The 25,736-nt window shown below is 37.6% G+C and overlaps 4 protein-coding genes across 7 annotated transcripts; 1 reads left to right on the plus strand and 3 right to left on the minus strand.

Annotated features, from left to right (window-relative positions):
* Nucleotides 1–5,189: 5,189 nt before the first annotated feature.
* Nucleotides 5,190–8,349, plus strand: LOC109177724 (DExH-box ATP-dependent RNA helicase DExH18, mitochondrial). Of its 3 annotated transcripts, XR_002053620.1 has the most exons (4): nucleotides 5,190–7,636; nucleotides 7,813–7,888; nucleotides 7,954–8,262; nucleotides 8,304–8,349. XR_002053620.1 is itself a non-coding variant. In XM_019327157.1 (3 exons), the coding sequence occupies exons 1-2, from the start codon at nucleotides 5,415–5,417 to the stop codon at nucleotides 7,877–7,879; spliced, it is 2,289 nt and encodes a 762-aa protein (XP_019182702.1). In that variant the 5' UTR covers nucleotides 5,190–5,414; the 3' UTR covers nucleotides 7,880–7,888; nucleotides 7,954–8,296. The 3 variants fall into 3 exon arrangements, 2 of the variants coding, with proteins under 2 accessions (XP_019182702.1, XP_019182703.1); XM_019327157.1 differs by lacking the exon at nucleotides 8,304–8,349 and having other exon boundaries at nucleotides 7,954–8,296; XM_019327158.1 differs by lacking the exon at nucleotides 8,304–8,349 and having other exon boundaries at nucleotides 7,813–7,883; nucleotides 7,954–8,296.
* Nucleotides 8,350–10,745: 2,396 nt separating this feature from the next.
* On the minus strand, nucleotides 10,746–14,938 carry LOC109177725 (NADH dehydrogenase [ubiquinone] iron-sulfur protein 1, mitochondrial). Its single transcript, XM_019327159.1, has 5 exons — nucleotides 14,398–14,938; nucleotides 13,370–13,616; nucleotides 12,805–13,099; nucleotides 12,140–12,514; nucleotides 10,746–11,926 (listed from the first exon to the last, which is right to left on the minus strand). The coding sequence occupies exons 1-5, from the start codon at nucleotides 14,807–14,809 to the stop codon at nucleotides 11,027–11,029; spliced, it is 2,229 nt and encodes a 742-aa protein (XP_019182704.1). The 5' UTR covers nucleotides 14,810–14,938; the 3' UTR covers nucleotides 10,746–11,026.
* Nucleotides 14,939–15,360: 422 nt separating this feature from the next.
* On the minus strand, nucleotides 15,361–19,030 carry LOC109177726 (tRNA threonylcarbamoyladenosine dehydratase). Of its 2 annotated transcripts, none has more exons than XM_019327160.1 (11): nucleotides 18,736–19,030; nucleotides 18,580–18,623; nucleotides 18,153–18,237; nucleotides 17,702–17,849; nucleotides 17,303–17,515; nucleotides 17,009–17,143; nucleotides 16,778–16,912; nucleotides 16,415–16,630; nucleotides 15,956–16,080; nucleotides 15,815–15,872; nucleotides 15,361–15,733 (listed from the first exon to the last, which is right to left on the minus strand). In XM_019327160.1, the coding sequence occupies exons 1-11, from the start codon at nucleotides 18,825–18,827 to the stop codon at nucleotides 15,614–15,616; spliced, it is 1,371 nt and encodes a 456-aa protein (XP_019182705.1). In that variant the 5' UTR covers nucleotides 18,828–19,030; the 3' UTR covers nucleotides 15,361–15,613. The 2 variants fall into 2 exon arrangements, 1 of the variants encoding a protein (XP_019182705.1); XR_002053621.1 differs by having other exon boundaries at nucleotides 15,681–15,733; nucleotides 15,956–16,076.
* Nucleotides 19,031–22,123: 3,093 nt separating this feature from the next.
* Nucleotides 22,124–24,851, minus strand: LOC109177723 (G-type lectin S-receptor-like serine/threonine-protein kinase At1g34300). Its single transcript, XM_019327156.1, has one exon. The coding sequence runs from the start codon at nucleotides 24,710–24,712 to the stop codon at nucleotides 22,283–22,285; it is 2,430 nt and encodes an 809-aa protein (XP_019182701.1). The 5' UTR covers nucleotides 24,713–24,851; the 3' UTR covers nucleotides 22,124–22,282.
* Between the last annotated feature and the right edge of the window lie 885 nt (nucleotides 24,852–25,736).

Here is a 25,736-nt window from a genome sequence, read left to right on the forward strand (position 1 = left end):
ATGTAAGTTTCTAACATAATAACATGATACTTTGCTTCTCGTTGGATTAATTGTAAACTCGGTTGATTATCTAAAGGTGGAATCATGGTATCCTTTGAAACGAGAATAAATAATGTAATGATTATTTCACGAAATTAGATTATACTCATAAGTAGGACCACGTTATCTTTGATTGTCCATAAAAAAAAAAAAAAAAAAAAAATTAGGTTGGTACAAAATTTAGATGTCTTTAGTGTGAAATTAAATCTTGTAGGATAAGGATGCATCAATTATTTTTGTTGTATTTGTTATTTTTTCAATTTATTTGATTTTTTATGTACCTAAAAATATATTAGTTTAATTAATGTTGACATAATTTGATTAATTAATTTCGTTTTAGATAATCAAGTACCAACAAACTAGAATCCATGAACATAAAGTCATATGTTGCCTAATACTACTGTTTATGATTTTGGAATTTAGTCGGCTGCTCAGAATGTTTGTTGCAATGTCTCTGTCTTGTAACATTGTATAACTTGAATGAAAAAAAGAAAAAAAGGGAAAGATATTATTTTAAGCAATACAATGATATTCATATTCAATTTTAAAATTTTATAACTACTTGGTGAAATACCGCGCGTCATGGTGCTTTTCCTAACCAGTGAGACCGGAAAGTCAACCCCACCTGGACAAAGTGCTGACATGTAAAACATCTCTTAAGTTATCCCATCAGCTTGATAAATTATTTCAGTAAAGACATATGGCGTAATCGACTTAATCTACTAGTAGATACTATATCGTCACTAGGTATCCCTTGTTGGCCGGATTTTGTCATGTATCCCATAATTCAATGTTATAAAAGTTGGCTCACTCCTCAGAGGAAGGGACTTTTGGACCTAAAGCACTGTAATCGCCACTGTTAGTATCTCTCAACATGTCTATAACTTCTCATTCCCGACCACAAACTCTAGAGACTTTTTTATGCACTAGAGTTATATATATATATATATATATATATATATATATATATATATACACACACACATGCACACATATATAATTAATTAAACACTATATTTATCCACATTAATACATAAATTCTCAACTAGCTTAGCATTTTTCTTTTAATTGCTTGATTGTAACTTAAAAATCTATTAAAACTCCTTAAATTGACAAAAAATGTGATTTATTCAGCAGTCTACTTCTAATTTGGTTGACAGGTAAAAAAAATTGCTCAACATAATTATACCAACATCTTTGATTGGGATGTGACTCAAATCTGTGACTTTCCATATGAAACGATAACACTGATGGCGCCATCAAATCACAAGTTACTTAACAAGTAAAAAAGAATTTAAATTATTTTTTAAACATAAGATCGAAAGTTTGAACTACACTTGTCATAAGCATAAGCTGACTGAAATAGTCAAACCTTTGAATGTTTTTGACAAGTAAGAGAATAATTAAGCAGGCATTATTACTGTAGTTGGAATGCTTATCTTGATAGTTCAATCATCAATGCATGCACTCAATAATTTATTTCCATTGACCAAGCAACCCTAGGGGCCACTACTAAATGCTACATACTCCATAGTAGATAATGAGATAATCAACCTACTACAATATTTATTTATTTATTAATAATGAGAGAAACCTATTGTCGTTTTCGAATGTGTTGATGATAAATTTCATTCTTGTATAATAGTTTGTAAATTATATAAGAAAAATAAAGCGCACTATGAAAACTCTGTGCGATGAACTCGACCAAGAGAGTCTTGGTAAAAATCGACTACCACTGCTATATTTATGAGCATTATAATTATTGGAAGAATGAGCATTATAATTATTAAATTAGTATTTATTATTAACAGAAGAGAAATTAAATATTTCCCCAAGGAAATCTCAATAAAATTTATGGATTTATTTTATTTTTATTTATCTAATTATATTCTTTCTACTAGAAAAAATTTTAAGATGTTGATATAACATTCTCAATTTCTCACACAGCTATCCAACCTTTATGCATAACAGCAAGATTATTGAATATATATTCCCCAGCATATTGTAAACTTTTCGTAAATATTCTAAAAGGGAATTAATCCTTTAGTAAGGTTATTAATAGAAACAAATTAAGAATGAGTGGTATAGACAATATGATGGTGTTACATAATTTCCTAAGTGAATAAAACTTCACTTCACTAAAGGTTGAAAACTCGAAAAACGAAATTCAAAAATCATTTTCCTGTTTAACTATCAATGAAAAATACTCATCGGGTTAAAGAAAAAATTACTCACTTTATCAAAAAATATATTTCTAAATTTTTTATCGAAAGGTATTTTTTTAATCTCACCATCAATTATCTCTCTCTTTATGAGTGATGTCAAATTGAGGGATTAGCCAGCCATTTGGCTAGTTATTATTGGAACTGGATTGGGCTAATCAAACGATAAAAATCTTGGTCCCACCAGGCCAATAACCTAGAAGATTAAAAATTATTTAAAATTTTTTCTTCCATTTCTTTAGTATATGCTTATCACATTTACTAACAACCAATTAAAATATGAATTAGGCTAAGTCGGACTAGACAATAAAAATTTTTGCCTAGCCCACAATCCTTTAAAAAAACAAATTAGTTTTGTTTTAAATAAATAAAAATTCTTTAGTTAATAATTATTACATTTATTAATGTCTAATTAAATTTGAGCCCCCCCACCCCCTATTTCCAATGTCTTTAGTTCATAATTATTATATTTATCATTTATATATTTATTTTTATTATAATAAGTTAAAACTTATTTATTTACATCTTTTTATTATAATTATTATTAATCTTTATAACTATTATAAATTTTAATTTATAATTTTATTTTAGTATAAATAATTATTATTTTCATCATTAAAATATTTGATATTTTATAGTAAAAAAAACTTTAGAATAGATGTATGTTCGTGTTTAAAAAAATAAAATAAACAAAAAATATTATTTTCTTACTTTTATTCAAATTCCACCAAAAAATAAAAAGAAAATATTTTTTAAAAAATAAATAATTTTTTAAAAATATTTTTTAATAAATATTTTCCTTATTTTTAAACAACCTTTAATTGGATGTGGAAAAATTCAATATCATCGCCTATATAGAGTTCAAACTTTAAACCAACGGTTGATGATGAATTGAATAAGTCAATTTTGGGTAGATGAAGATGATGATGATGAATTGAGTAGACCCCCACGTACGTCGTCATACTTTTGACTTTGGGTCAAAAAGGCCTCGCCCGCTAGGGTTTAAGCCATAGAATTATTATGCATGCCCATACCACTATACTTGTTTGGGTTATCCATGGACTATATTTTCAACCCTAGCTGGTCGGCTAGCTTCTATCTATATCTGATATCTCCATTAAGTTGTGTTATCAATACAATTTTTTTTGGATATCAGAGAAATCTTTTTGTCATTACTTGAGTGTATATATTGAATAAATTATATTTATGTGTAATAGTCTATAAATTACACGTGAAATGATCAATCGAGAGAATGTTGTTAATTATAATTGAATCTTGATTATTTAGTGCGAGAATCATATATATTTCATCTAATACAAAATTTTGACTTTAGTGAGTGTTTGGTAAATAGTTATTATCTGATTGAGTTTGACTAGTTGATAGCATTAGCCGATTGTAGAAAAATGTTTGGTATATTAGTTGTTAGCTAAAAGCGGATTATATGCAAAGTGACTTTCTCAACAAATTGATTGAAAAAGATGTTTTGCGCGGCATTTTGAATTTTAGCATTTTGGAGCAATAAGCTATTACAAAAAGTTAATTAATTAAATACTCATATTGATTGTTTAACCAAATCAAACAGTTAAAAATGATCAAATAAACTAAAATTAACTGATATAGGGTTGCATTAGTGTTTCATGTGAAGTCGAGAATCAATATGAGTATTTAATGTCAATTGGCTGGTCCAAAATTGCAATGATCAATTGGCACCTTGACAAGATGGTGGAAAGTGAAATTCGTACTTTTAATGTCCATATTTCAAGCATTCTGATGGGCCAGATAAGGCCCTAATGAACCCAACACCTAAAGCCCAGTTATTTCTACAGTTGTTTGTAACTTAGATATAGGCCTATCTTCAGCATGCAAGCCCGATTTCATTTCATTTTATTATTTGATAACTCATGTTTCCAGACTTATACCTTCTAAATGAAAGTCCAATCCGAGTACCATTAGACCACGTAGTCCTGGTATATCCTGGATCTTTATGAATCCATTCCAATTAACATATTTTGTACCTATAGTTAACCATTTTCGTATATATAAACAAATAACTTGATAATTGCTGACACATAATATGATAGCTAGAGATACAAAAATTGCAACTGCAGGTACAAAATATGTCAACTATAGATACAGAATCTGACTTGATAATTGTTGACACATAATATGATAGCTACATGTACAAAAACTATCAATTGCAGGTACATAATATATCAATTATAGATACAATGTAAGGTAGACCCTAGTCTATGGTATAATTTGCCAACAAAAGGTACTATGTAAGACGACAAATTATAATGCGAACCATCTATATTATAAAGTTGACTACTAGTAAACATTCAATTTTAGTATATTGAGTGTTTATTTTAAATGTATTATACATTTACTTTTAAGTAATGTATTAAAAATGAATATGTAATACATTCAAAATGAATATTCAAAAAATAACATGTAGTATGCTGAAATTAAATTTTTAATATATTTAAAGTGAACATATATAGCATTGTAAATCTATAAAGTCACTATTATAAGTTCATAAAATTACCATTATTGATTTATAAAGTCACTATTGTAAGTCTGTATTAAGCTCAAATCGAGAAGGTTAATAGGCAGCTCCCAAAAAAAGTTGAACTTGAAATATTGTAGTTACTACTTGACCAATTCAACTAAGATTGTCCTATGCACTGAATAAGCTCCTCCGTATTATAACCCTAGCCAATCGATAACTGATCCAGCTCAAACTAAAAAGAATTGATAAATCACTCGTACCGAGAATCCTTGTAATTATCAAGTTAGACTAACTTAATTAGAATTACCTCCAATTTTTTATCCAATACATGAATATTTGTATCTCGCAATGTTACTAGTCCAACATAACATAACATAGATTGGACACGGCCAAAATATCATAAAAGTAAACCGCTTTAATCCATTGACATGCAACGACCGGTTTCGGTTTCCAACTGTCTTCTAGGGTTTTCAGTGATTAAACGTCACCCACCGTCCCTTTCCCTCCATTCTCTCTTCCCTCTTTCTCATTCTCAGAATCTCAGGTATGCTTCTCTTTCCCATTTAATTTCACCTGTATACCTGCATATGATTTCGCTTCTATGCATATTACTGCATTTCTAGTTCAATACTATTTCTCCGTCAATGGCAAGACCCCTCCTCCATCTCTGTTCCTCTTCCAAGAGAAACTTCTTTAGGGCCACACTTTTTCCCTGCTCAAACCGTTTCCTCCATGCCCGCACTCCAGAATCCAGGAAATTTCAAGATTACCCCTTCCATGAGCCCAGATTACCACCCCAGCCTCAGTTCTTGCACACCCACTTCGCGCAATTCACAAAGTTTGGATTTTTAAGTTTCAGTGGACGCCATTTTTCTGCGCTGGGTGGAAATGATGGTTCTTGTTCGAGTCCAGTGGAAAACGTGGAGGGTGAAGCTGGTAATCTGGAGTTGGGGAAGGAGGAGAATGAAGATGGGAAGGTTGGGTGTGAGAAAAGATTGGATTTTGCTCATATAGCGGGCCGTGATCCAGTGGAAATTTATAGGGAGCTCAGAGATGCCAGCAAGGGGGAGAAGCAAACCCGGGGAGATTGGGATTCCTGTACTGAAATTTTTAGGGGTTTTGCAAAGTCTGGATGGGCATCAAATCAGGCATTAGCTGTTTATATTGGGGCTTCATTTTTCCCCACTGCAGTGCTCAAATTTCGTAAGTTTTTCTTCAAGAAATGTAAGACTGATATTGTTAAATATTTAGTCTCCCTTGGCCCTTCTCATGAAGCTGAGAAGTTCTTGTTTCCAATGTTTGTTGAATTTTGCTTTGAGGAGTTTCCTGATGAAATTAAGAGATTTAGGTCTATGGTTGAGTCAGCAGATTTGACAAAACCACATACATGGTTCCCATTTGCGAGGGCTATGAAACGCAAGATTATATATCACTGTGGTCCGACTAATAGTGGAAAGACGTATAATGCGCTTCAGAGATTCATGGAAGCGAAGAAGGGGATCTATTGTAGTCCACTAAGGTTGTTGGCCATGGAAGTTTTTGATAAGGTTAATGCTGTAGGGGTTTATTGTAGCCTCCTCACTGGGCAAGAGAAGAAGTCGGTTCCATTTTCGAGTCATGTTGCTTGTACGGTTGAGATGGTGTCTACAGATGAGTTGTATGATGTGGCTGTTATTGATGAAATACAAATGATGGCAGATTCGTGTAGAGGATATGCATGGACGAGGGCTTTGCTTGGGTTAAAGGCCGATGAGATACATTTATGTGGCGATCCGAGTGTTTTGAATATTGTTAGAAGGATTTGTTCTGATACGGGGGATGAGTTGGTAGAGCAACATTATGAGCGGTTTAAGCCATTGGTGGTCGAAGCAAAGACCCTTCTTGGGGATCTGAAAAACGTAAAATCTGGAGATTGTGTTGTTGCCTTCTCGAGGAGGGAAATATTTGAGGTTAAATTGACAATCGAGAAGTTAACGAATCATCGTTGTTGTGTTATATATGGAGCATTGCCACCGGAAACTCGTAGGCATCAGGCTTCGTTGTTTAACGATCCAGATAACGAGTACGATGTCCTGGTTGCTAGTGATGCGGTAGGAATGGGATTGAATCTAAATATTCGACGGGTTGTGTTCTATAATCTGTCGAAATATAATGGTGACAAGATTGTCCCCGTTCCAGCTTCCCAGGTGAAGCAAATTGCTGGAAGAGCTGGTAGGAGAGGAAGCAGATTTCCCGAAGGATTAACTACCACTTTGCATCTGGAGGATTTGGATTATTTGATCGAGTGCTTGAAGGAGCCTTTCGATGAAGTTAAGAAAGTCGGGCTCTTTCCGTTCTTCGAGCAGGTTGAGCTATTTGCCGGGCAACTCTCAAACGCCACCTTCTCGGAGTTACTCGAAAAGTTTGGAGCAAATTGCCGTTTAGATGGTTCTTACTTCCTATGTCAACACGGTCACATAAAGAAAATAGCTAATATGTTGGAGAAAGTTCAGGGGTTATCTCTCGAAGATCGTTTCAATTTTTGCTTTGCCCCGGTTAACATCCGAGACCCGAAAGCAATGTACCATCTACTAAGGTTTGCGTCATCGTATGCCCAGAATCTGCCCGTTAACATAGCCATGGGCATGCCAAAATGCTCTGCCCGTAATGATTCGGAGCTCTTGGATCTCGAGACTAGACACCAAGTATTGTCTACTTATATGTGGTTGTCTAATCACTTTGAATCGGAAAAGTTCCCGTACTTTAAGAAGGCCGAGGCAATGGCAGCGGGCGTTGCTGAATTACTGGGCGAGTCACTGACTAAAGCTTGCTGGAAACCGGAATCGAGATCAGGCGGAAAACCTAGGATGCAGGACAAGGATAATAGGTATGTTGAGCAAAGGCCACTCATTAGTTCATATGATAAGTAAGTTCTTATTAGTTCCGGTTTAAACATGGTTTTAGGGATACGCCTTTTCCCTTTAAAAATCTCTACAAGAATGTAAATGGAATTCGGGAAAATTTTCCCGTTTAAGTGTTTAACACTACCTTGACACCTTGTAGGGAAAAGCGCGAGAAATCATTACCAGGACAGCAAGAGGAGAAGAAGGTTGCTGCACAATGCTCCTAATGAGGTATATATTCTCGGGTTTTATATTCTCAGATTGTCATTGTTTCACGTTTTAACTGTGCTTTGCATTTCAGGTAGCGGGACAGAAGGAAATGGATCAAGATTGTGCATTTCTCGACAATAGGGTCTCATGTGTGTTTCTTGGCCAAAACATACGCTTTCTCGATGGAACGGGATACCATTATCGCCATACTTCATCGGTTTATTGAATGCCATACGCCCACCGGAATCCAGATGTTTACAGTAATAGTAAGTTCTTGGCATTGGATGAAGAGGGATGATTGAAAAGAAAACTTGTTGAGGGTATAAGTTAAGTTTTTATGTAGCTAATCCTATTTGTAGGTAGAGCTTCATACTCCTTTTCTTCTTATACAGAACAAATGGTGATAGAAAGTATTCTTGCTGTGTTAAAAGCCTCCCCCAGAGTACATTCTTTTTGACAGTATTCCATATGAAAAAAAAAAAAAAAAAAAAAAAAAGGGCAATTTTTGTCACTTAAGTATATAGCGACGATTCTTTGATCATACTCGGAATCCAGATGTTCTTTGAAAGGATAAGAATATCCTTTGTCAAAAGTTGATTTAACATAAACTAACCGAGGATTACTTTAGGTAACATTTTCATAGTTTTTTTGAAAGCAACCAAAGCGGCATATGGCATATATTAGAGATAAGCTGAAATAGAGTTCCGCGGGATAGTATTCCAATACATAGCAGTAGTCTGACCAAAGGCGGTAGAAGTTAAAGTATGAGCTAGTAAATTATTTGATTTAGGAATGAACTTGATTAAACAATAATCAAAATAAGAAATAAACGATTTGCAACTATCAATGACATAGCCGACGTATGAACGAACTGGTCCAGTGGTGGAAGACAAATAGTGCTGCAGAGTTGGGCAATCCGTGAAAAGCTGTATAGATCGCTCCTCGCGAAGCGATCTCTGAGCCATGACAAGGCTTCCTTGTACACAAATGCTTCGGCCATTAACGGAGAGAAACAATATGGGAGAATGGCGTTGAAAGCTGCAAAATACCCTCCATTCTCGTCGTGAAGTACCGCACCAACCGATGCTTTGTTTGTCGAGGGGTGAAAACCAGCATCGAAGTGGCACATCCGAAACAAAGGTGCCGCTGCATGACCCGTGCCGGTAGAACTGATTGCGATAGTCTCGGTAGAGCTGGGCGCTGCAGTGACCGGTTGATGACTGCTGCCCGGATGCACTTGTCGCCAAGCGTGCAATGCGGTAATGGCCATCACCACTAGCTTTCTCGGTGTCGGCAGGTAAGCATCCCAAACCGCACAATTTCTCGCCCTCCAAATATAATATAGAATAGCAGTTGTGAACATAATTTCATTAGTGTCTAGGATATTCATAACTTCACCAAACCAAGAATGAATAGTATTTGTCACAATATTGGAGATTGGAAGGTGGGATTCACGCCATATGGAGCTTGCAAAATCACACAATACCAAAGAATGCATAGTATCCTCATGAGTAATCCCACACATAGCACATGGGATCAATCTCCACCCTCTTTATAAGGAAGTTGTTGGTAGTGAAAAGAACATCACTTAAGGCTCTCCATAGAAAAGTTTTTCATTTTGGGGGAATTTTAAGTTTCCATAAAGCAAGTCATTTATTAAAAGTGCCCTCATTATCAACATAATTTCCAACAATGAGTCTATAGCCACCTTTAACAGAATAGCAACTTTTAGGATCCCCATGTCAAAACCAAGTGTTTTTATAGTCCGGGAAAATAGGTATCTTCGAAATACGAGCCGTGTCCGTAGGATGAAAAATATCAGTCAAAATCGAATGATCCTATAAATCGGTATTTGGTCACTTAACTAAATCGAGCAAAAAATAGAGACTTCATTTTATAGTTAAGTGATTAAATCAAGCAAAAAATGGAGACTTTTACAAAAAAATCACACCTTCTACTATTATGTATGGTAGCAACGCCAGTCAATTGGGGCATCTCAGTCTGTACCATAAGTAAACATCTTCAAAGTTAATGACTAAATCGAGCAAAAACAATAGAGACTTTTACAAAGAAATCACAATAGTCAAAAGATCCGAACTTGTATAATCTATATTATGTATAGTAAAAAGTGACAATTCTTTGATCATACCTGATAGTACTAATCCCCGGTTGTCGGTTCAATGTACTGTATGTAATATGTATATGTATGTAAGCAATATATGAACAAGGAGAAATAGCTCAAATCCTTCTCTTATTAAATGTGTTCTTTTATGTAGATGTATGAAGAGAGAAGGGAGAGCATAGAGAGAGAGTCCAAAGAGGGATCCCCCAACTAGGAGGGCTATGGGCCCTTTTATAGGTTCAGGAGGTGGCCGGTTTGAGCCATTCCGGGTTTGACCCGTCACCTTTGACCCCGACCCCATACCATAACCTGTCACCTTTGACCCCGACCCCATACCGAGACCCGAATTGTTTGACCCCGACCCGACTACAGACGGGAACATGAACCCGGGGTATATAACCTATCATCAACCTGCACATGTCGCGGATCGTGTAACCTGTTTTTCCAGTCCGAACCCTTCCTCGCTAACTTGTTGTCAGGACAACCAGGGATTAGTACTATCAATATAGGCTTCTACTATTATGTATGGTAGCAGAAAGTGATGATTCTTTACGATTCTTTGATCATACATTCATACCCACTATTGTTATGTATGATAATAAAAAGTGTCCATTGACATCACCTCATTAATTGCAAGAAATTTGAATAATTAACTTTTCTTCAAAATACAACTCAACATAAACATTTAAAACATGTAAAAATGATCATGCAGATAAAGCCTAAAAGCATAAACATAGATAAGCATAGACTCAGATGTGGTGTGGTGTAGAGAGCACAACATTTATATCAAATGTGGGAACAACCACATTGGTAGGCAGCCTGTTAAGGAAAATTACAGGAAAAAAAGGTACAAACAGCAAACCAAAATTACATTGCCATTTATGAGAATTTTATGTATGGCACTAAGGTTTTCAGGTTTGCTGTTTTTCCTATCCTTTGTCCTCAGTAAAGAATCCATCACAATTCAATTGAAAAAAAAAAAAAAAAAAAAAAAAAGACAAAAGTGCATGGAGACTCTTATTACAGGGTCTAAAATCACCACTCACTTCTTCAGCAATGTCGCGCTGCATTGTGCCATGATCTTTGATGCTCTGGTTATCGAGTCTGTCATGTAGAAGTTGTCTATGGCAGGTTTAAATGGGGCGGGACTTATGGCTTGCTTGCATTCTGGCTTCAAAAGGGTCGAGAATGTTGCTGGTTGTCTCTCGTCTATCTCCAACAGGTTTGGTGCAACAGTCCTCATCCGAGAGCGGATTGCCCCAAGGGAATCATAAGGCAGCGGGACACCTGCAACCTCAGATAATGCTCTAACTATCTTCCAATCATCCCTAGCATCACCGACTGTGGGTACTGCTGGTACTGAGGTTTGAGCACATCCTTCTGTATTTACAAAGGTTCCTTCTTTCTCGCTAAAAGCTGACGCTGGGAGGATCACGTTGGCACGGTACACACTGCGGTCACCATGGTGACCTTGGTAAACCACAAAGGCATCACTCGGGAGTTTATCGAGGTTGACATCATCAGCACCCATCAAATACAGAAACTTTGCAGAGTCTATGCATTTATCAGATTCTGGCACGAGCCCAAGGTCAAGAGCTGCAGCCTGGGCAGCGTTCAGCAGCAATACATTGAATCCATTCCAATCAGGTCTAACAACGTTTGCTTTTTTTGCAATATTCTGAACAGCAGCAAAAACTGCATCCCGATCTTCCCTCTCGAATATACCAGCACCGACAATGATGACCGGGTTCTTGGCATTTGAGAGGGCTGAGAAAAATTGATGGCGACCTTCGGCAATTTCAGTTAGGGTTTGAGGTCCTGTGCCAAGATGTTCATGATCATAGTTGAAGTCAGAAGCTGGGCCAATATAACCAACCTTAGCTTGCGTTGCACGAACTGTTTTACGGATTCTTGCATTCACCATTGCAGCTTCGACTCTTGGCTGGCAATCCAAGATGAAAAATGCATTACATACAGAAAAAGGCCCGAGGAGAAAAGTATTGTCATCTCATATATGCCATAAAATTATTTCTTCCATTTGTTTAATAGCAACCTAAATGCTAAAACTCAGACTTGTAACAGGAGGCTATTGAGAAATCCAAATTATATTTATAAAAAATAATAAAAATAAATAAAAAGGTCAATTGACATTTACCTGGGTACCAACCAAGAGGAAAACATCTGCTTTCTCCAAGCCACTTATGCCAGTATTCATAATATATTCAGACCGCAAATCAGCATTTGGAGAAAAGCCATTTCCCTCGCACAGGACGTTGTTTGACCCCAATCTATTCAAGATATCCTTCAGTGCGATCATGGATTCTGCATCAGACAGCTTACCAGCAACTCCAACAATTTCCTCGGGCTTAACTTTATGTATAACGTCAGCAACCACAGCTAGGGCATCACGCCAGCTCACAGTCTTAAATCGTCCATCTGCCCCCCGAATCATGGGGTCATTTAACCTTTGCCTCTTCAAACCGTCATAAAAGAAACGTGTTTTATCTGATATCCATTCCTCATTGATGTCCTACACAAGAAAATTTAGAAATTCACTACACCAGCTTATACTGTAAAAACCAATAATAGAATCTTGCACAATTGATATGGTCATAATTTGACCTTTGAAGAGTTGACAAGTTGAGAGCAACATCAAGACTCAGCTTAGGCATGCCTAGGAAAAACATACACAGAAAACCAAGAAACTACAGAATCCTGATAGAAACATCATGAAAGCACTTGAATCTATAAAGCAAGAATTTCCAGAACATAAAGAGTGGACTCATAGATTCACACAACAATTCAATTTGATAAAAGTACCTCATTCAAACGTGGCACAATGCGCATAACCTCGGGACCCCTACTGTCAATTCGAATATTTGAACCAACAGCATCTGTAACATCAATGCTCTCTGTACCCTTTAACTCCCAATTTCTAGCTTTGAAGGCAAAAGGCTTTGAAGTAAGGGCTCCAACAGGACAAATATCAATAACATTCCCCGAAAGCTCACTTGTCATCAAATTCTCAACATATGTTCCAATTTCTTCTCCACTACCACGACCCAAAACACCAAGATCCTGCACACCAGCTATTTCAGTTGCAAATCTAACACACCTGTTAGAATAACATGGCCATATCAGATCAAAGTTTAAAGCCATATCATCAAGTCAAAATCATGTCCACATTTTGACAAACTGAAACATGTGTCATATAACCATTATTATACACAAAAAAATCACCCAAAAAAAAAACAAAAAAAAAAACAAAAAAACAAAAGGAGGCAGCATAAAGTAAAGTATTTTGAGAACTCAGATAAATTTAAGCACAATAAAGAAACAGGTTGAGAACTGTGCATTACATGCTGGAAATTAATTACAAACATACCTTGTACACTGAATGCACCTGGTCATCACGGTCTTGACCAATGGACCAAGATTCTTGTCAACCACAGATCTCTTCATTTCAGTAAAACGGCTCCGATCAGATCCAAAAGCCATAGACTGATCCTGGAGATCACATTCACCACCTTGATCACAAATTGGGCAATCTAATGGATGATTGATCAGCAAAAACTCCATTACTCCTTCACGGGCCTTCTTGGCAACAGGTGTATTTGTTTTGATTTTCATTCCTGAGAAATAGTTTCCAAATAATTAGTAACGTCAACCAAAAGAGAATTAATCAAAACATTCAATTATTAAACCTACTTTGATACTCATATTAAAAAGAAACAGAATGCTCGGATTACACAAGAAGTCAAAACCAAAGCGCTTTTTAACGGGTTGGATTTGTATCCATGGCTATTTGTCCACCCCTCTTCTCTCTCTCTCTGTAATCTGTTTACTCTTCTGTGTAATGCAATGGAGTAATTTTATTTTTATTTTTAAATTAAAGCTCTTTATATTTCTTCGATTATGATCCAGTACACCAGAAACATGGAATATAATAAGCATAATATAGGCTAAAGACTAAAACCCATAATGTGCAAATGCTAAATAATTAGAAGTATATTGCATTTCATACTTCATACAGTCATAAACACATGAGACCAAAATAATAAATAGATAAATAAAATTCCAGTTGTTAATTCCATAACTATTACTCAGAAGAAGATTTCCTGAAAATTTCAACTTTCATTCTTATGAGACACAATCGGCAATAAATTTTTACACCAAAGATCCGTTATGGCAACAAATCACTAAACAGTTTCCGCTCTACAATTTTTCTATAAGTTGCAAATAACTGAAAAACCAAATATCATGACCTAAAAGCAAAAGGCAGGATCATAATTCACATGAAATTACAAAGTTCTAGTTTTTCTCCTAAAGATTGAATTTTAATTAAAAGGGAGTGGAAGCAAATCATAAACCGAAAACGAGCTGGAGAAAACGCATGAAAAAAAATCCACAAACCTGGGAGTGCGGGCATAGCGCAAGAGGCAACGGGTTTGGGGGACTTCTCGACCTCGACGAGGCACATACGGCAGTTTCCGGCGATGGAGAGGCGGCTGTGGTAGCAGAACCTGGGAATGTCAACGCCGGCGATCTCGCAGGCCTGGAGAACCGTCATCCCCTTGGGGATTTTGACCGGGTAATCATCAACGAACACCTCGATGGCGTCATCCGGGTTGGGGAAGTGGACGCGGGCGCCTCCGACGGGAGTCCGCTTGGGTAGATCCGGCGCCGCAGGCTCTTGAGCAGCTGCAGCCTCGGCGTTGCGGAGGTCCGGCGTGGAGCCGATTGACCGGAGGAAAACGTTGCGGCCCGCTGAGGAGAAAACCCTAGAAGATCTAAGGGTTCGAGAAGCGAGTAACCCCAATCCCATTCTTCTTTGTTGTGTTGTCTCTCTTCTCTCTTGGCTTCGTTACAGTGTCGAGAGAGATGGCTGTGAAATGAGGAGCGTGGCAACCAGATGATCCCTCTGCAAAATCGCTTTAACTGCGAATTTGGGCTTTCGGGCCATTAGGTCCGAATCTCAGCTTTAACCCATCGGCCCGATTTCAACCTTTTTCTGTTAGAAGACCATCCGAACTTTTAGTTTTGGTTTTTTTTTTTTTTTTTTTTTTTTTTTTTTAAATGTATAAACCTAATCATTGTCTATTTGTTACACCACACAAGACACAAAAATAACGAATCAATGTTTGATTCATTACCCTATTAATATGTTATGAATTGAATACACCTATTATTTTGTTGGATTTAATTGTATATTTTAAGAAATAAAAATATGATATTAATATGTCCAAATTGACTATCGTGTCAACCTGTTTAATTCATTTAAAAATTATAATTGTGTTTATGAGTCTAATAAATTAAAGTTGACAAGATATTTTTATGTTTAGTTTTATCGTATCAACCCATTAGTGAATCCTCGAGTACATCTACAAGTAATATTCATTGAAGATGGGAAATGATTAAATGGACCGTTTACCTAATACAGATTCAAAAATAAGATTACAATTTCATCACTTTCTTAAGGTTTCTATGTTTTCATGACCATTACAACATAAGCCAGATCGAACTGTAAGAGCTACCATAGCGTAAACTTGGATTATGATCGTGTCCCGGTTGCTCTCAGAACGAACATATAGCACGCAAGAACTCTCGAGAAGTTTATTAGTGTCTGGCATCAAGTACTGGACAACCCGAAGTCCTGTTCAGCTCGCTTTAGCACAGACGTCACCCTGTCGAAGAATTCCGGCTCGCTCTCCTTTATATCTTCCAGAGACTTGGACTCGTGTTCTTCAGCCTAAGCGAGAAAAGGTGGAAAAACGAGAGAATAAGAGAGGTTTTCTGAATGGTTTACATAAGAAACATGTTTGTTTATTACCTCTTTAAATCTTAGAAGGATCAAGTTGGACACGGTCGCTGGCTTTGTCCTGTCCCATCTGAAAAACGTATAATCGATGTACGAATTAGAGACGGGCAATAACCAAGAAACTAAAGAGTTGGATAATCGATTGGTCCCTACCTCACAAGCATCAATTCGTTTACCGAGCGCCACATTGCACGCCCAACCTCTTTGACAGATTCGTCCCTTGCGCTTCTCCCATGCCACAACTCTTTAGCAACATACATAACTTCTTCAGCATCTACCTTAAAAATAGAAGACATACAAACGATTATCATTATCAAATTACATATAGACAGCATTCTATGCGATAGAGCCAAGATTGTGTGACAGTGTGAGATTATCACGGTTTCATGTTCTTACACTACAAATAATGTGAGTTATGTTGAGCATATAACCATTAATGTGCAATCCAACTATCAGCTTAGGCTTTTAGTTGAGATGGAGCACATGCTTCAATTTGGTATCAGAGTCAGACCAAAGGTCATGGACTATCAGCTAAGGCTTTTAGTTGTTTCTATGGAAAGATAAATCAGAGACTATTTTTCATGATACAAATGAAATTTTGAGGTCCGGTACCTCCACTTGCATGGCTGTTCCGTAAACCAACTCTTCATGCTCTATGAGACGGTGGTGCAATATATGGTAATGATCCATGTCAAAATTGACCACGGGCTCCATCTGAACTTGCAGCCCGGCAAGTTGTGTCGCAACGTATGAAGCCATGACTTGCCCAAAAATCGCAGGTATTGTTCCTAGAACTGGAATGATCCGAACCCTAAAACCTGGCACTATCTGACATCCAAGTATCAAATTTAGAACGTGGGCCCTTCACAATAAGAGATGACTACCGAACAACATTGTAAAAAAAAACACCAATTTTGTCTCCAAAAGCATAAGCAATTGACGCATCAATCTCTAAAACAGTAGTAACATTCTTACCTGGTAATCCGAAGGATTTTCTTCTTCTCCACTCGGTCCTTTAAATGGAAGAAGCTTTGCTTTAGGCTTTTCTAAAGAAAAAACTACCGGAATGCCACCATCAATTCCATGGTCTTTCCTCAAGCGGTGTCTTACCTGTGCAATTGAATAGTTTAATCAGTAGCATGCATCAAGATTATATAGAACACAATATTATAGACCGTATAAAAAATTTAAAAAAAAAAATATTACAGCTCGAGATAGTGGATCATTAGTTGACTCTCTTAAGTCAGCCACACGTATTCTGGTGGGATCTGCCCGTGCCCCGGCTCCGGTTGCAGACAGCACTTTCAAACCCCTACGTACACATGCAGCAAGAAGTGACACCTGGCAAATATATGAATAAACACAGTTAGTGGACTAGAACAAATCATAATTTATAAAACTTGATTAAGGGGACTTTCGTAAGTGGATAAAAATGACAAATATTAGTAAATGAAACTAAAAGATAAACTAGATTAGGGAAGATGAGTGGAATAAAGCTACCTTTGTGTCAATGTTATCAATACAGTCCAAGACAAAATCAGGATTGCCAGAAAGAATCTCCTCTTCAGAGGATGAATCATATAACAGAACTTTTGCATCTACATGACACTCCGGAAATATTGATTGGAAATGCTTCTTAAGGCACAAGGCTTTTGGGGTACCAACATCCTCTCTTGTTGCGACAGCATGTCTATTCAGTGATGAAACTGTCACCTTAAGATACAATCACTAAATGAGGATCCCAAGCTAGCACTAAAATGAACATGATAATGCCAATTGTGAAAAATATACACATAACACATGATTAGCAAGTGACTAAGAACTAGTGTTCGATAACATGTTATATGGCATTCTTGTTGTAATATCTAACACTAGGAGGTTGAGGTTCAATAACATTACCTGGTCAAAATCTACAAGTAGTAACCTGCCAACCCCAGACCTCAAAAGCATATTAGCAGCATGACTCCCAACTCCTCCAAGACCAATTACCACAACATATGATGCAGTCACTTTTTGTTGGGCATCGAGGCCAAAGAATTGAATATTCCTAACGGAACCAGAAAAGGAAGAAAAAAAAAAAAGTGATTTGCTAAATAAAAGGTAAAAGATAAAAGTTCAGATGGAAAGAGAAACCACCCAGCTTAATGCCATCTTTGTGCATAAACCGAACCCATATTAGAACCTAGATGGCCTCAAATAGGAAACAAAGGAAGGGAACACAGAGATAATAGCAGGGATATGCATAGATTCCATAATTGTATATTTGTATATAAGTCTTTAGCAAGGCTATCCTATGCAATGGGTTATCATGAAATGCAGTTCTTCTACTCAAACTAAATTCCCATGATACCTGGTTAATTGCTCACAAACTACTTCATCGCTTAGCAGATCGGGATTGATCATTGTAGGATTATCTCCCCGGAAAAAAGTAGGACCTGAAGATATTATATAGATAGAAAGCTATTGTAATTATGGGATATGCATGCTTAAAATCCTGATTCTTTCTAACTAAAAGAAAAAAGCATTGGAAAAAAATTGTCAAATTCCCCTCTACTTGTAATTTAAAAGATAAAAAATAAAAAGGCAACCAACTGTATAACAAAAAATTCTATGCACCTAAAAAAAAACATTAGCAATAACATTATAGAAGATGACAAAACAAATATTCCACCATTTCAATCCTTACTCCTTAGGATAACCTTATAACTAGGATTGGTTTTCAGCAAAGAAGCACAAAAAGAAAAGCTGTAAAAAGTATGTTAAAAAACAAAAAATACCATTTGCTTTAACTGCCTCTTTGATAACCTCATGCTTAACCGCCCTGCAAAAATGCACGTAATAGAACTTCGAAGATAAATTAAGCAGTTTTAGTGATAAACAAATGAAACAAAATTAATTTTAAAAAATGGATGTTTGGGTGAAGGCGGATTTACCTGGGGAGGAGCTTGAAGAGAGAAATAGTAGCGGCAGAGCCGAGCAGAGCTCCAGCTCCGATCAAAGCTAGTAACTTCACTTTGTCTTCCATCTCACTTTCCGTTTAATCGGGTAATCGCCGTCCCGGAGGTTTTGGTTTAAACCCCTTGTATGAACATGGGCCTAAACCCGAATAGGAAGCAACTTTACAAATGGGCTTAATTGGGCTTCTCGCCCAAAATAAACAGCATTGATAATACCAAATAATGAAATCAATATTCTGAGTATTATATTTTCCATAAAGTTTTCACAATTCTTTTCCACGAATCAAATTTTGTTGAAAAATGGAGTAAATTCCTCAATTTCATTAATCTTTCATAAAAATGTATTTGACTTTGGCAAATTAACATCCTAAGGTGCAGTCAATATAGAATAACCAAAGGCCTGCAAAACCAGTGACAGTGTAGGAGCAATCTCTCAAAATGAGAGCAGCTCTTTGTTCGTAGTAAGCAAAAATCTAGCTTCTATATTCTCGTTCACGATTCTATTGCACTGAACAACCGCGCTGCTCGTAATAGATTAACTTTCATGCTAGTTCTTGCTCCCCCGCCTTTATCACGGAGCCGTACGTGGAAATAAGTGATCATCAAAGGGTTCTTACTAAGAAAATTCTTGATTACGTTTAGGTTTTTTTTTATTGAATCATCGTGGTTCTAGTATGAATCCGAGGGCTTAAGTCATTGTTTCAAATCTGATAAAGGGCAGGGAATAAGTGATCATCAAAGGGTTCTTAATCCTTAATTACGTTTAGGTTTTTTTTTTTATTGAATCATCGTGGTTCTAGTATGAACCTGAGGGCTTAAGTCATCACTTCAAATCTGATAAAGGGTTTTTTTATTTTCCACGAAACTCCTGCCACATTGGAATTTCCAACCAAATGTGTCTTTGTTCCAATCAGCGCAGATTGACTGAAAGCAGAAAACATTCCACTGACAATCGTATTTTTCACTATCTATGAGTCAAATCAATTCGTATTCAAGGTTATAAAATACTAGATGTTATTTATTTGGTAGTATGAGTATGAAATTTTGAAATTGAACTTGTCCAACTCTATTTGATTATTCAAAACTTAATTAGCTTGAACTTGGACCCATCACTTGCTCATTCAAGGTCGACACTACAGTAAGTATATCATAGTAAGACAAAAACAAACATTAGCAAAACTCAGTACAAATTAAAGCTAAGGTTCTCCAACACCTTAGTCCTTAGCTAGCCATGGAAGCTCCTTTGATATGCTGAGGTTGCCGGAAGTGCTTTTGCGCCGCCGCATTCTCGCCACCTTCACTGTGAGTTTGATCACACAGGACCCCTACAAGGGCGTTCAGAGCACATCCCAGAAGGGGCACACAAGAACACAAAGCGGCAATCTGTTGCAGATTCATGGCTGTTTAAAGCTCTGCAGAAATCCGATGATCAAAAGAAATGTTTTCTGAGTGTCCGATGAAAAGTCAGAAAAGCAGTACAGACTATTCTTTGGTTCTTTAGAGTAGTGGTGATTGGATGATGGAACTAGTGGACTACACCTGCTATATATATACCAATTTGGTGGGACCTAAAAACTTGGAAAATAAGCTCCCATGGTCGTCATTTGCTTGGTCCTCAAGCACAACATTTCTCTGTTCTTAATTTTCTTTATTATCTTTTGCATAATGTTCACAGCTCACATGTGAATTTAGCCTCCTAAATTGACTTGTTTGACAAGTCTCTTCAACTTAAATGGATGCACCAATGACCAATATTCTTAGGAGAGTTTTCCCCAAATGAAGACCGACCAAGTCTCATCACCGTCACAAAAATATCAGTAATTAATACTCTTAGGAGAGTTGTCCCAAACTGAAACAGGCTACAAAATGTAGCATTTCAGTTTTTAACGGTTTGGAGCAAATCACTGCTCTAAACCGCTAAGGAACCAAACGATTTGTTTTTTGTGTTTTGACTCTGGTCAAAACGTGAAAATAACGGATCCGTCAAATTTTTGACTGATTCGCCATTATTTACCAAACAAGTCCATAATTGAAGTAATACATCCTGATGATGATATGGTTTTCATGGATATATATACACCATGCATCTTTTGCATTGTGGAGATAGATATTTCTTCTGCTATCCACTCCTTTGATACGAATGAGACGGATCGGATTGAATATTTATATTTTTGGTGAAGAGAAGTGGAGAAAAGGATAAGAAATGAAGTTTATTCATGTCATATTAGCGTGACTTTAGTGCTTCTAGCTTTGATCTGTCGTTGATTGTTTGCACGAGGAAATCGTCCAACATTCATTGACAGATCAGTGATCACCTTATGGTGTTTAGTAATTATTATTATCACTTGAAGCAAAAGAAGAGATGAGAGGGTGGGTGACAAAGAAAGATCAACACTATGATGTGAATGAGAAGCAAATCACCCGTTAAAGAATTACATGTACGTCCCAATAATTGAGAATATAAAGAGAAATGTATTTGGTAAATGAGTGTTAGCTGATTGAGTTTGACTAGTTGACAGTATTGTAATTTTCTCTCACGATCGGAGCTAGTAATACCAATTAAGTTAATTACTTACTACAATCCATAGTACCTTCCTCCAATTTTTGTCACTTCTACTCAACTATTTCTAATCCCACTCTCGAAACTCTTAATCCCGTTATGACATCGGTCCAATCTGAGTTTAACTTATTTTTCTCATCAAGACAAACCTCCGCTAATCACTTTTAAACGTTTTAAATTGTAGTGTTTGAACATTGATCACCATATATATGACTTCTTCTTTTTTTTTTTAGTGTGAAATAAACTTACAGTTACTATTCGAAATATACACGAGATAAATCGTACTAGAAAATCATGTGTGACAAGTTCAACTGAATGTGTTTTGATAAGAATTAAACCTGTACCTTTCTGATACAAAAATAATGCTCCACCCACGCGATAAACCTTTTGAACTAACACTCTCTTATTAAATTATACAAAGACTATGAGCATGACTGACAACCAACTAAAATTTTCCGGAGTTTCTTAATTGATTGTTCCTACATTTGTGTATTCCTCTTTCCTTCAATAATATAGATATATTATATTTTAATATATTTTACAAAATATGATAACATTATTTGAAAGGTGACAATTATTCTGTGAACCAAGACTCAAAGATACACAGTACAATTTACCTTTTAAAAATGTGATGACCCTGTATTGAAGTCATAAATTTTCAAAATATAGAAACACAATTTATATTCAAGTTCACAATTTCAATACTAAAAATACACAATTTAAGAGCAGAGTCCACATTGCAAGGTGGACCCTGTTCCATGGTATAACAACTGGTGAAAGGCACAATGAACCTACTCTTTTGTAAGCATTAATGGAAATATAGCATATGGAAAGATTGCATTAATATTTCACTCTTGCAAGTTGCATACAGTAGTAGCTAGACTGATTAATTATTAAGAATTAAAAAAAAAAAAAAAAAACATGTGAAAATTCATTGCAGAACGGCGTCAACAGACGGCCAAATTATTGCTCCTCCGGCGGCAAGTAGAAAATAGACGGGCGTTTGGGCTCGATGATCTCCACCGTTCCTTCCAGCATCTTAGCCACCTTCCCCATCGACGGCCGTTGATCTGCCCGATCTTGAAGGCACCACATCGCCGTCTTGACCATCCGATTGACCATCTCAAAGTGGGCCCGCGTATCGTAGGAATGCTTGATCCGAGGGTCCAGAATGTCCTCCACATTCATCTCCTTGTACACCTTATCAAACGCCCAACTTGGCAAAAACCACAAATCACTATCCACCTTAGATGTGCACTGGTCAAAATTCCTGGCCCCACACACAATCTCCAATAAAACCAGCCCGAAACTGTACACGTCAGCTTTGGGCGTAATCGGGTCAGCCCGCATCCACTCCGGGGCTATGTACCCCGGAGTGCCACGGAATCTTGACATCGTCATAATCTCTTCCTTCTTCTTCAGCTTCGCCAGCCCGAAATCTGATACTTTCGGCCAGAAATCGTCGCCCAAAAGTATGTTTTCGGGCTTGATATCGCAGTGGAGAACCCACTCCAAGCATTCTTCGTGTAAATACGCAATGGCCCGGGCCACCCCCAACGCAATCCGGTACCTGATATTCCAATCAAGAACGGGCTCGGGCTCGGGCTCGGGCTGTGGGCTTATTGGAGATTCTGATTCTGCAGATTCCGTCTTGTCGGATGAGCCGCCGCCGACAAGAACCGGCCGGAATAAGAATTTGTCTAAGGAACCATTCGGCACGTATTCATAGACCAGAATCCTCTTCCCTTTCTCGGCGCAGAATCCCCATAGCCGGACTAGATTCAAGTGGTGCATACGAGCAATAATGGTCACCTCCGCCCAGAACTCGGAGTCGCCGCCGGCGACGTTTTTCAGGCACTTCACGGCGACGGAGCGGCCATCACTCAGCTTCCCTCTGTAAACATCGCCGTAGCCGCCTCTCCCGATTTTTTCGCTGAAATCCTTGGTGGCGTCCTTGAGCTCGGAAAAGCTAAACCGTTTGGGCCCCACCGCCGGCATAACTTCCAATCCAAACGTCCTCGCCATGTCCCTGTACTTTATGTACTTTTTCAGAAACGCCCAGAAGAAAAAGACGCCGCTGATGAGCTCCGCCGCGAAAATGGTGGTTATTATGGCGATATTCCTGGCGGTGGCCTTCGACTCCTTCGGCGGCGGCGGGAGGCTTATTCTCACCGGACATGAAGTTTTCATCAAACCAGTCATCCCGGTGAAATTCGACACATCGGTCTCCGAACTATCCACTCTCAGAAACATCACCGTCTCCGTCCCCGGCGACCAGAACCCATAATCAAGCGTTTCCAATTGCAGCACGCAGTAGCCAGTCCCGTCATATTTCATCATGAACCCGAGACAATTCTTCTCATCTAAACATTTTTTCCGGCAATCCGTGAAGTTACCCGCCTTAAGATCCGTCTGGTTAGCCCCGCCGGTGAAGTTCACGAAATCCAGAGACAAAAACTTGGTCTTGCCGGACATGGTGGTTTTTCTTTCGCAGGAATCATCCGAAGATGTCTTTTTCCGGAACCCGGGTGGGCATACACAGGAAGTTTTAGCAGTGACGACGTCGTACATGCAAATAGAGTTGTTCCCGCACGCGCCGTGCACGTGACAGAGCTGGTAAATCGCCTGCCAGACGGCGGTCCAGTTGCCGGAGTTCCGGTCAAAGGCGTAGACTCTAAGGTTGCCGTCATTATCGAGAACCAATCTTCTCAGATTCTTTTGGCCGTAATCTGAACAGTACATTACATTCGGGCCGATTTGATTAAGCGAACCCTGTTCATCTAGCATCAGAATCTCGCCATTATTGACGGTCCAATAAGAATCGTTCTTTTCAGCGAAAATAAGATTGGACTTTAGGAATTTGAATTTCCCGTTCTTGGAAGTAATAATGGTGCCGTTGATCGGCTGCAGGGGGAGAATAGTGTCCGTCGGATTAGAAAAACTCTCCCACCGGCCAAACGCCAAGCTTCCATTGTCGTGAATCAAAAGCTTCGCTTTTGCTTCACGCGCCGTCCCGAAACCGGACGGGGCGGTGAAGTTGAGCTCTCCGGCGGGGGTTATGAAGAGTTGACCGGAGGAGTTTACCGGGTGGTTTTCGTTAGCGGACCAGACGACGGCGCGGGGCGAGTGCGATGAGAGGTTGTAGTACCAGACTGAGAAAACGAAGCGGTTGGGGGCACTGTCGGAGGGGTGAAAGCCGGCGGCGAAGGTGGAGTTGGGGGAGATGAGGATTTGGTTTTGGGTGGGCGTCCATGGAGGATTCGAAGAGGAAAAAGAATGGATTATCTTTGGGTGTTGTTGGGATGAAGTGAATTGAGGAATGAAGAGGAGAATAACGAGGAAGAAGAAGAAGATGGAGGTGGGAAGAGACATGGTTGAGCTTGGAGCTTCCATGGAGATGGAGGAGGAGGAGGGCGGCGATGGAGATGACGGAGGTGCGCCAACTGGGGCGGCTTTTCAAGAATGGATTTGCGTTGACGCTTGACCGTTGAACTCCGAACCCATGAGAACGTAATTGGCAAAGAAAAAAAAAGTGATATTTATAACTTTACATTAGTGCAAGTCTGCAACTATACAATGGATATTTTCTATTTTCTTATTTTCAAATGTTGAATTTCTAATAGGAAGGGTCCCACACTCACTCGATAAAATATTTAAGAGGTTGTAAATCAGGACTCAATAATTTAATGACTATTACAGGATTAAATGCTTACTTCCAAAATTCAAACATTGATTTTTCTCTTAAATAATGCCTACTAAAATTAAACCATTGAGTTAAACTTGTACAGACATACATTTTTTTATTTTCATTCAAACGATTCACCATATTTAAAATTGAAACTTAAAATTGATCATGAAATATCACAGTAAATGAGAAATAATAATACAGAATTTATAAAATAGATACACCCATTCAGATTTCTCCATGAAAATCTGAAAATGAAAATTGAAAAGAAAGAAAATGGGAGAAGACCGGACTTCTTCTTTCAACAGTGTCTTTTGATTTTTGAATTATATATATATTGACTTACTATTTAAAATCTCTATTGCTTTCGACTAAAATCTAAATAATATTAATTAATGTTATCTTAAGATTGCATGTCGTTTTAATATATATATATATATATATATATATATATATATATTGGTTTCTATGTGCATCAAGTTTTTGAGGGGCTCATTCAAAACTTACTCAAACTATATGCTTCTCGTGCGGCCGATGCAATTTGCACCATTAGGTATGCATAAATGTAGCACACAATGTTTAGAAATGCACCTGAATGAAATGTCAAAAAATGCACCACATATCAACAAAATACACCGCACATAATGATGTATTTTTAGACACTTTACGGTGCATTTTGCATACCTAATTGTGCAATTCGCAACAATTGCACTGTTTACGCAAGAACCTGAC

The sequence above is a fragment of the Ipomoea nil genome, unplaced genomic scaffold (genome assembly GCF_001879475.1).
Source record: "Ipomoea nil cultivar Tokyo-kokei standard unplaced genomic scaffold, Asagao_1.1 scaffold0805, whole genome shotgun sequence".
In the NCBI taxonomy this organism is placed as follows: domain Eukaryota; kingdom Viridiplantae; phylum Streptophyta; class Magnoliopsida; order Solanales; family Convolvulaceae; genus Ipomoea; species Ipomoea nil.

What these genes read in the sequence shown, in the direction of transcription:
- LOC109177725 (XM_019327159.1), bottom strand. Translation starts at nt 14,809, where the DNA reads ATGGGATTGGGGTTACTCGCTTCTCGAACCCTTAGATCTTCTAGGGTT. An exon ending in CGCTATGCCCGCACTCCCAG is followed by an intron (nt 13,617 to 14,397) that starts GTTTGTGGATTT and finishes ACTATTTCTCAG; the next exon opens with GAATGAAAATCAAAACAAAT. An exon ending in TCCTCTTGGTTGGTACCCAG is followed by an intron (nt 11,927 to 12,139) that starts GTAAATGTCAAT and finishes TTGGATTGCCAG; the next exon opens with CCAAGAGTCGAAGCTGCAAT.
- LOC109177724 (XM_019327157.1), top strand. Translation starts at nt 5,415, where the DNA reads ATGGCAAGACCCCTCCTCCATCTCTGTTCCTCTTCCAAGAGAAACTTC. An exon ending in ATGCAGGACAAGGATAATAG is followed by an intron (nt 7,637 to 7,812) that starts GTATGTTGAGCA and finishes GACACCTTGTAG; the next exon opens with GGAAAAGCGCGAGAAATCAT.
- LOC109177723 (XM_019327156.1), bottom strand. Translation starts at nt 24,712, where the DNA reads ATGGAAGCTCCAAGCTCAACCATGTCTCTTCCCACCTCCATCTTCTTC.
- LOC109177726 (XM_019327160.1), bottom strand. Translation starts at nt 18,827, where the DNA reads ATGGAAGACAAAGTGAAGTTACTAGCTTTGATCGGAGCTGGAGCTCTG. An exon ending in TACTTGTAGATTTTGACCAG is followed by an intron (nt 17,516 to 17,701) that starts GTAATGTTATTG and finishes TTGTATCTTAAG; the next exon opens with GTGACAGTTTCATCACTGAA. An exon ending in AACGAATTGATGCTTGTGAG is followed by an intron (nt 15,873 to 15,955) that starts GTAGGGACCAAT and finishes TACGTTTTTCAG; the next exon opens with ATGGGACAGGACAAAGCCAG.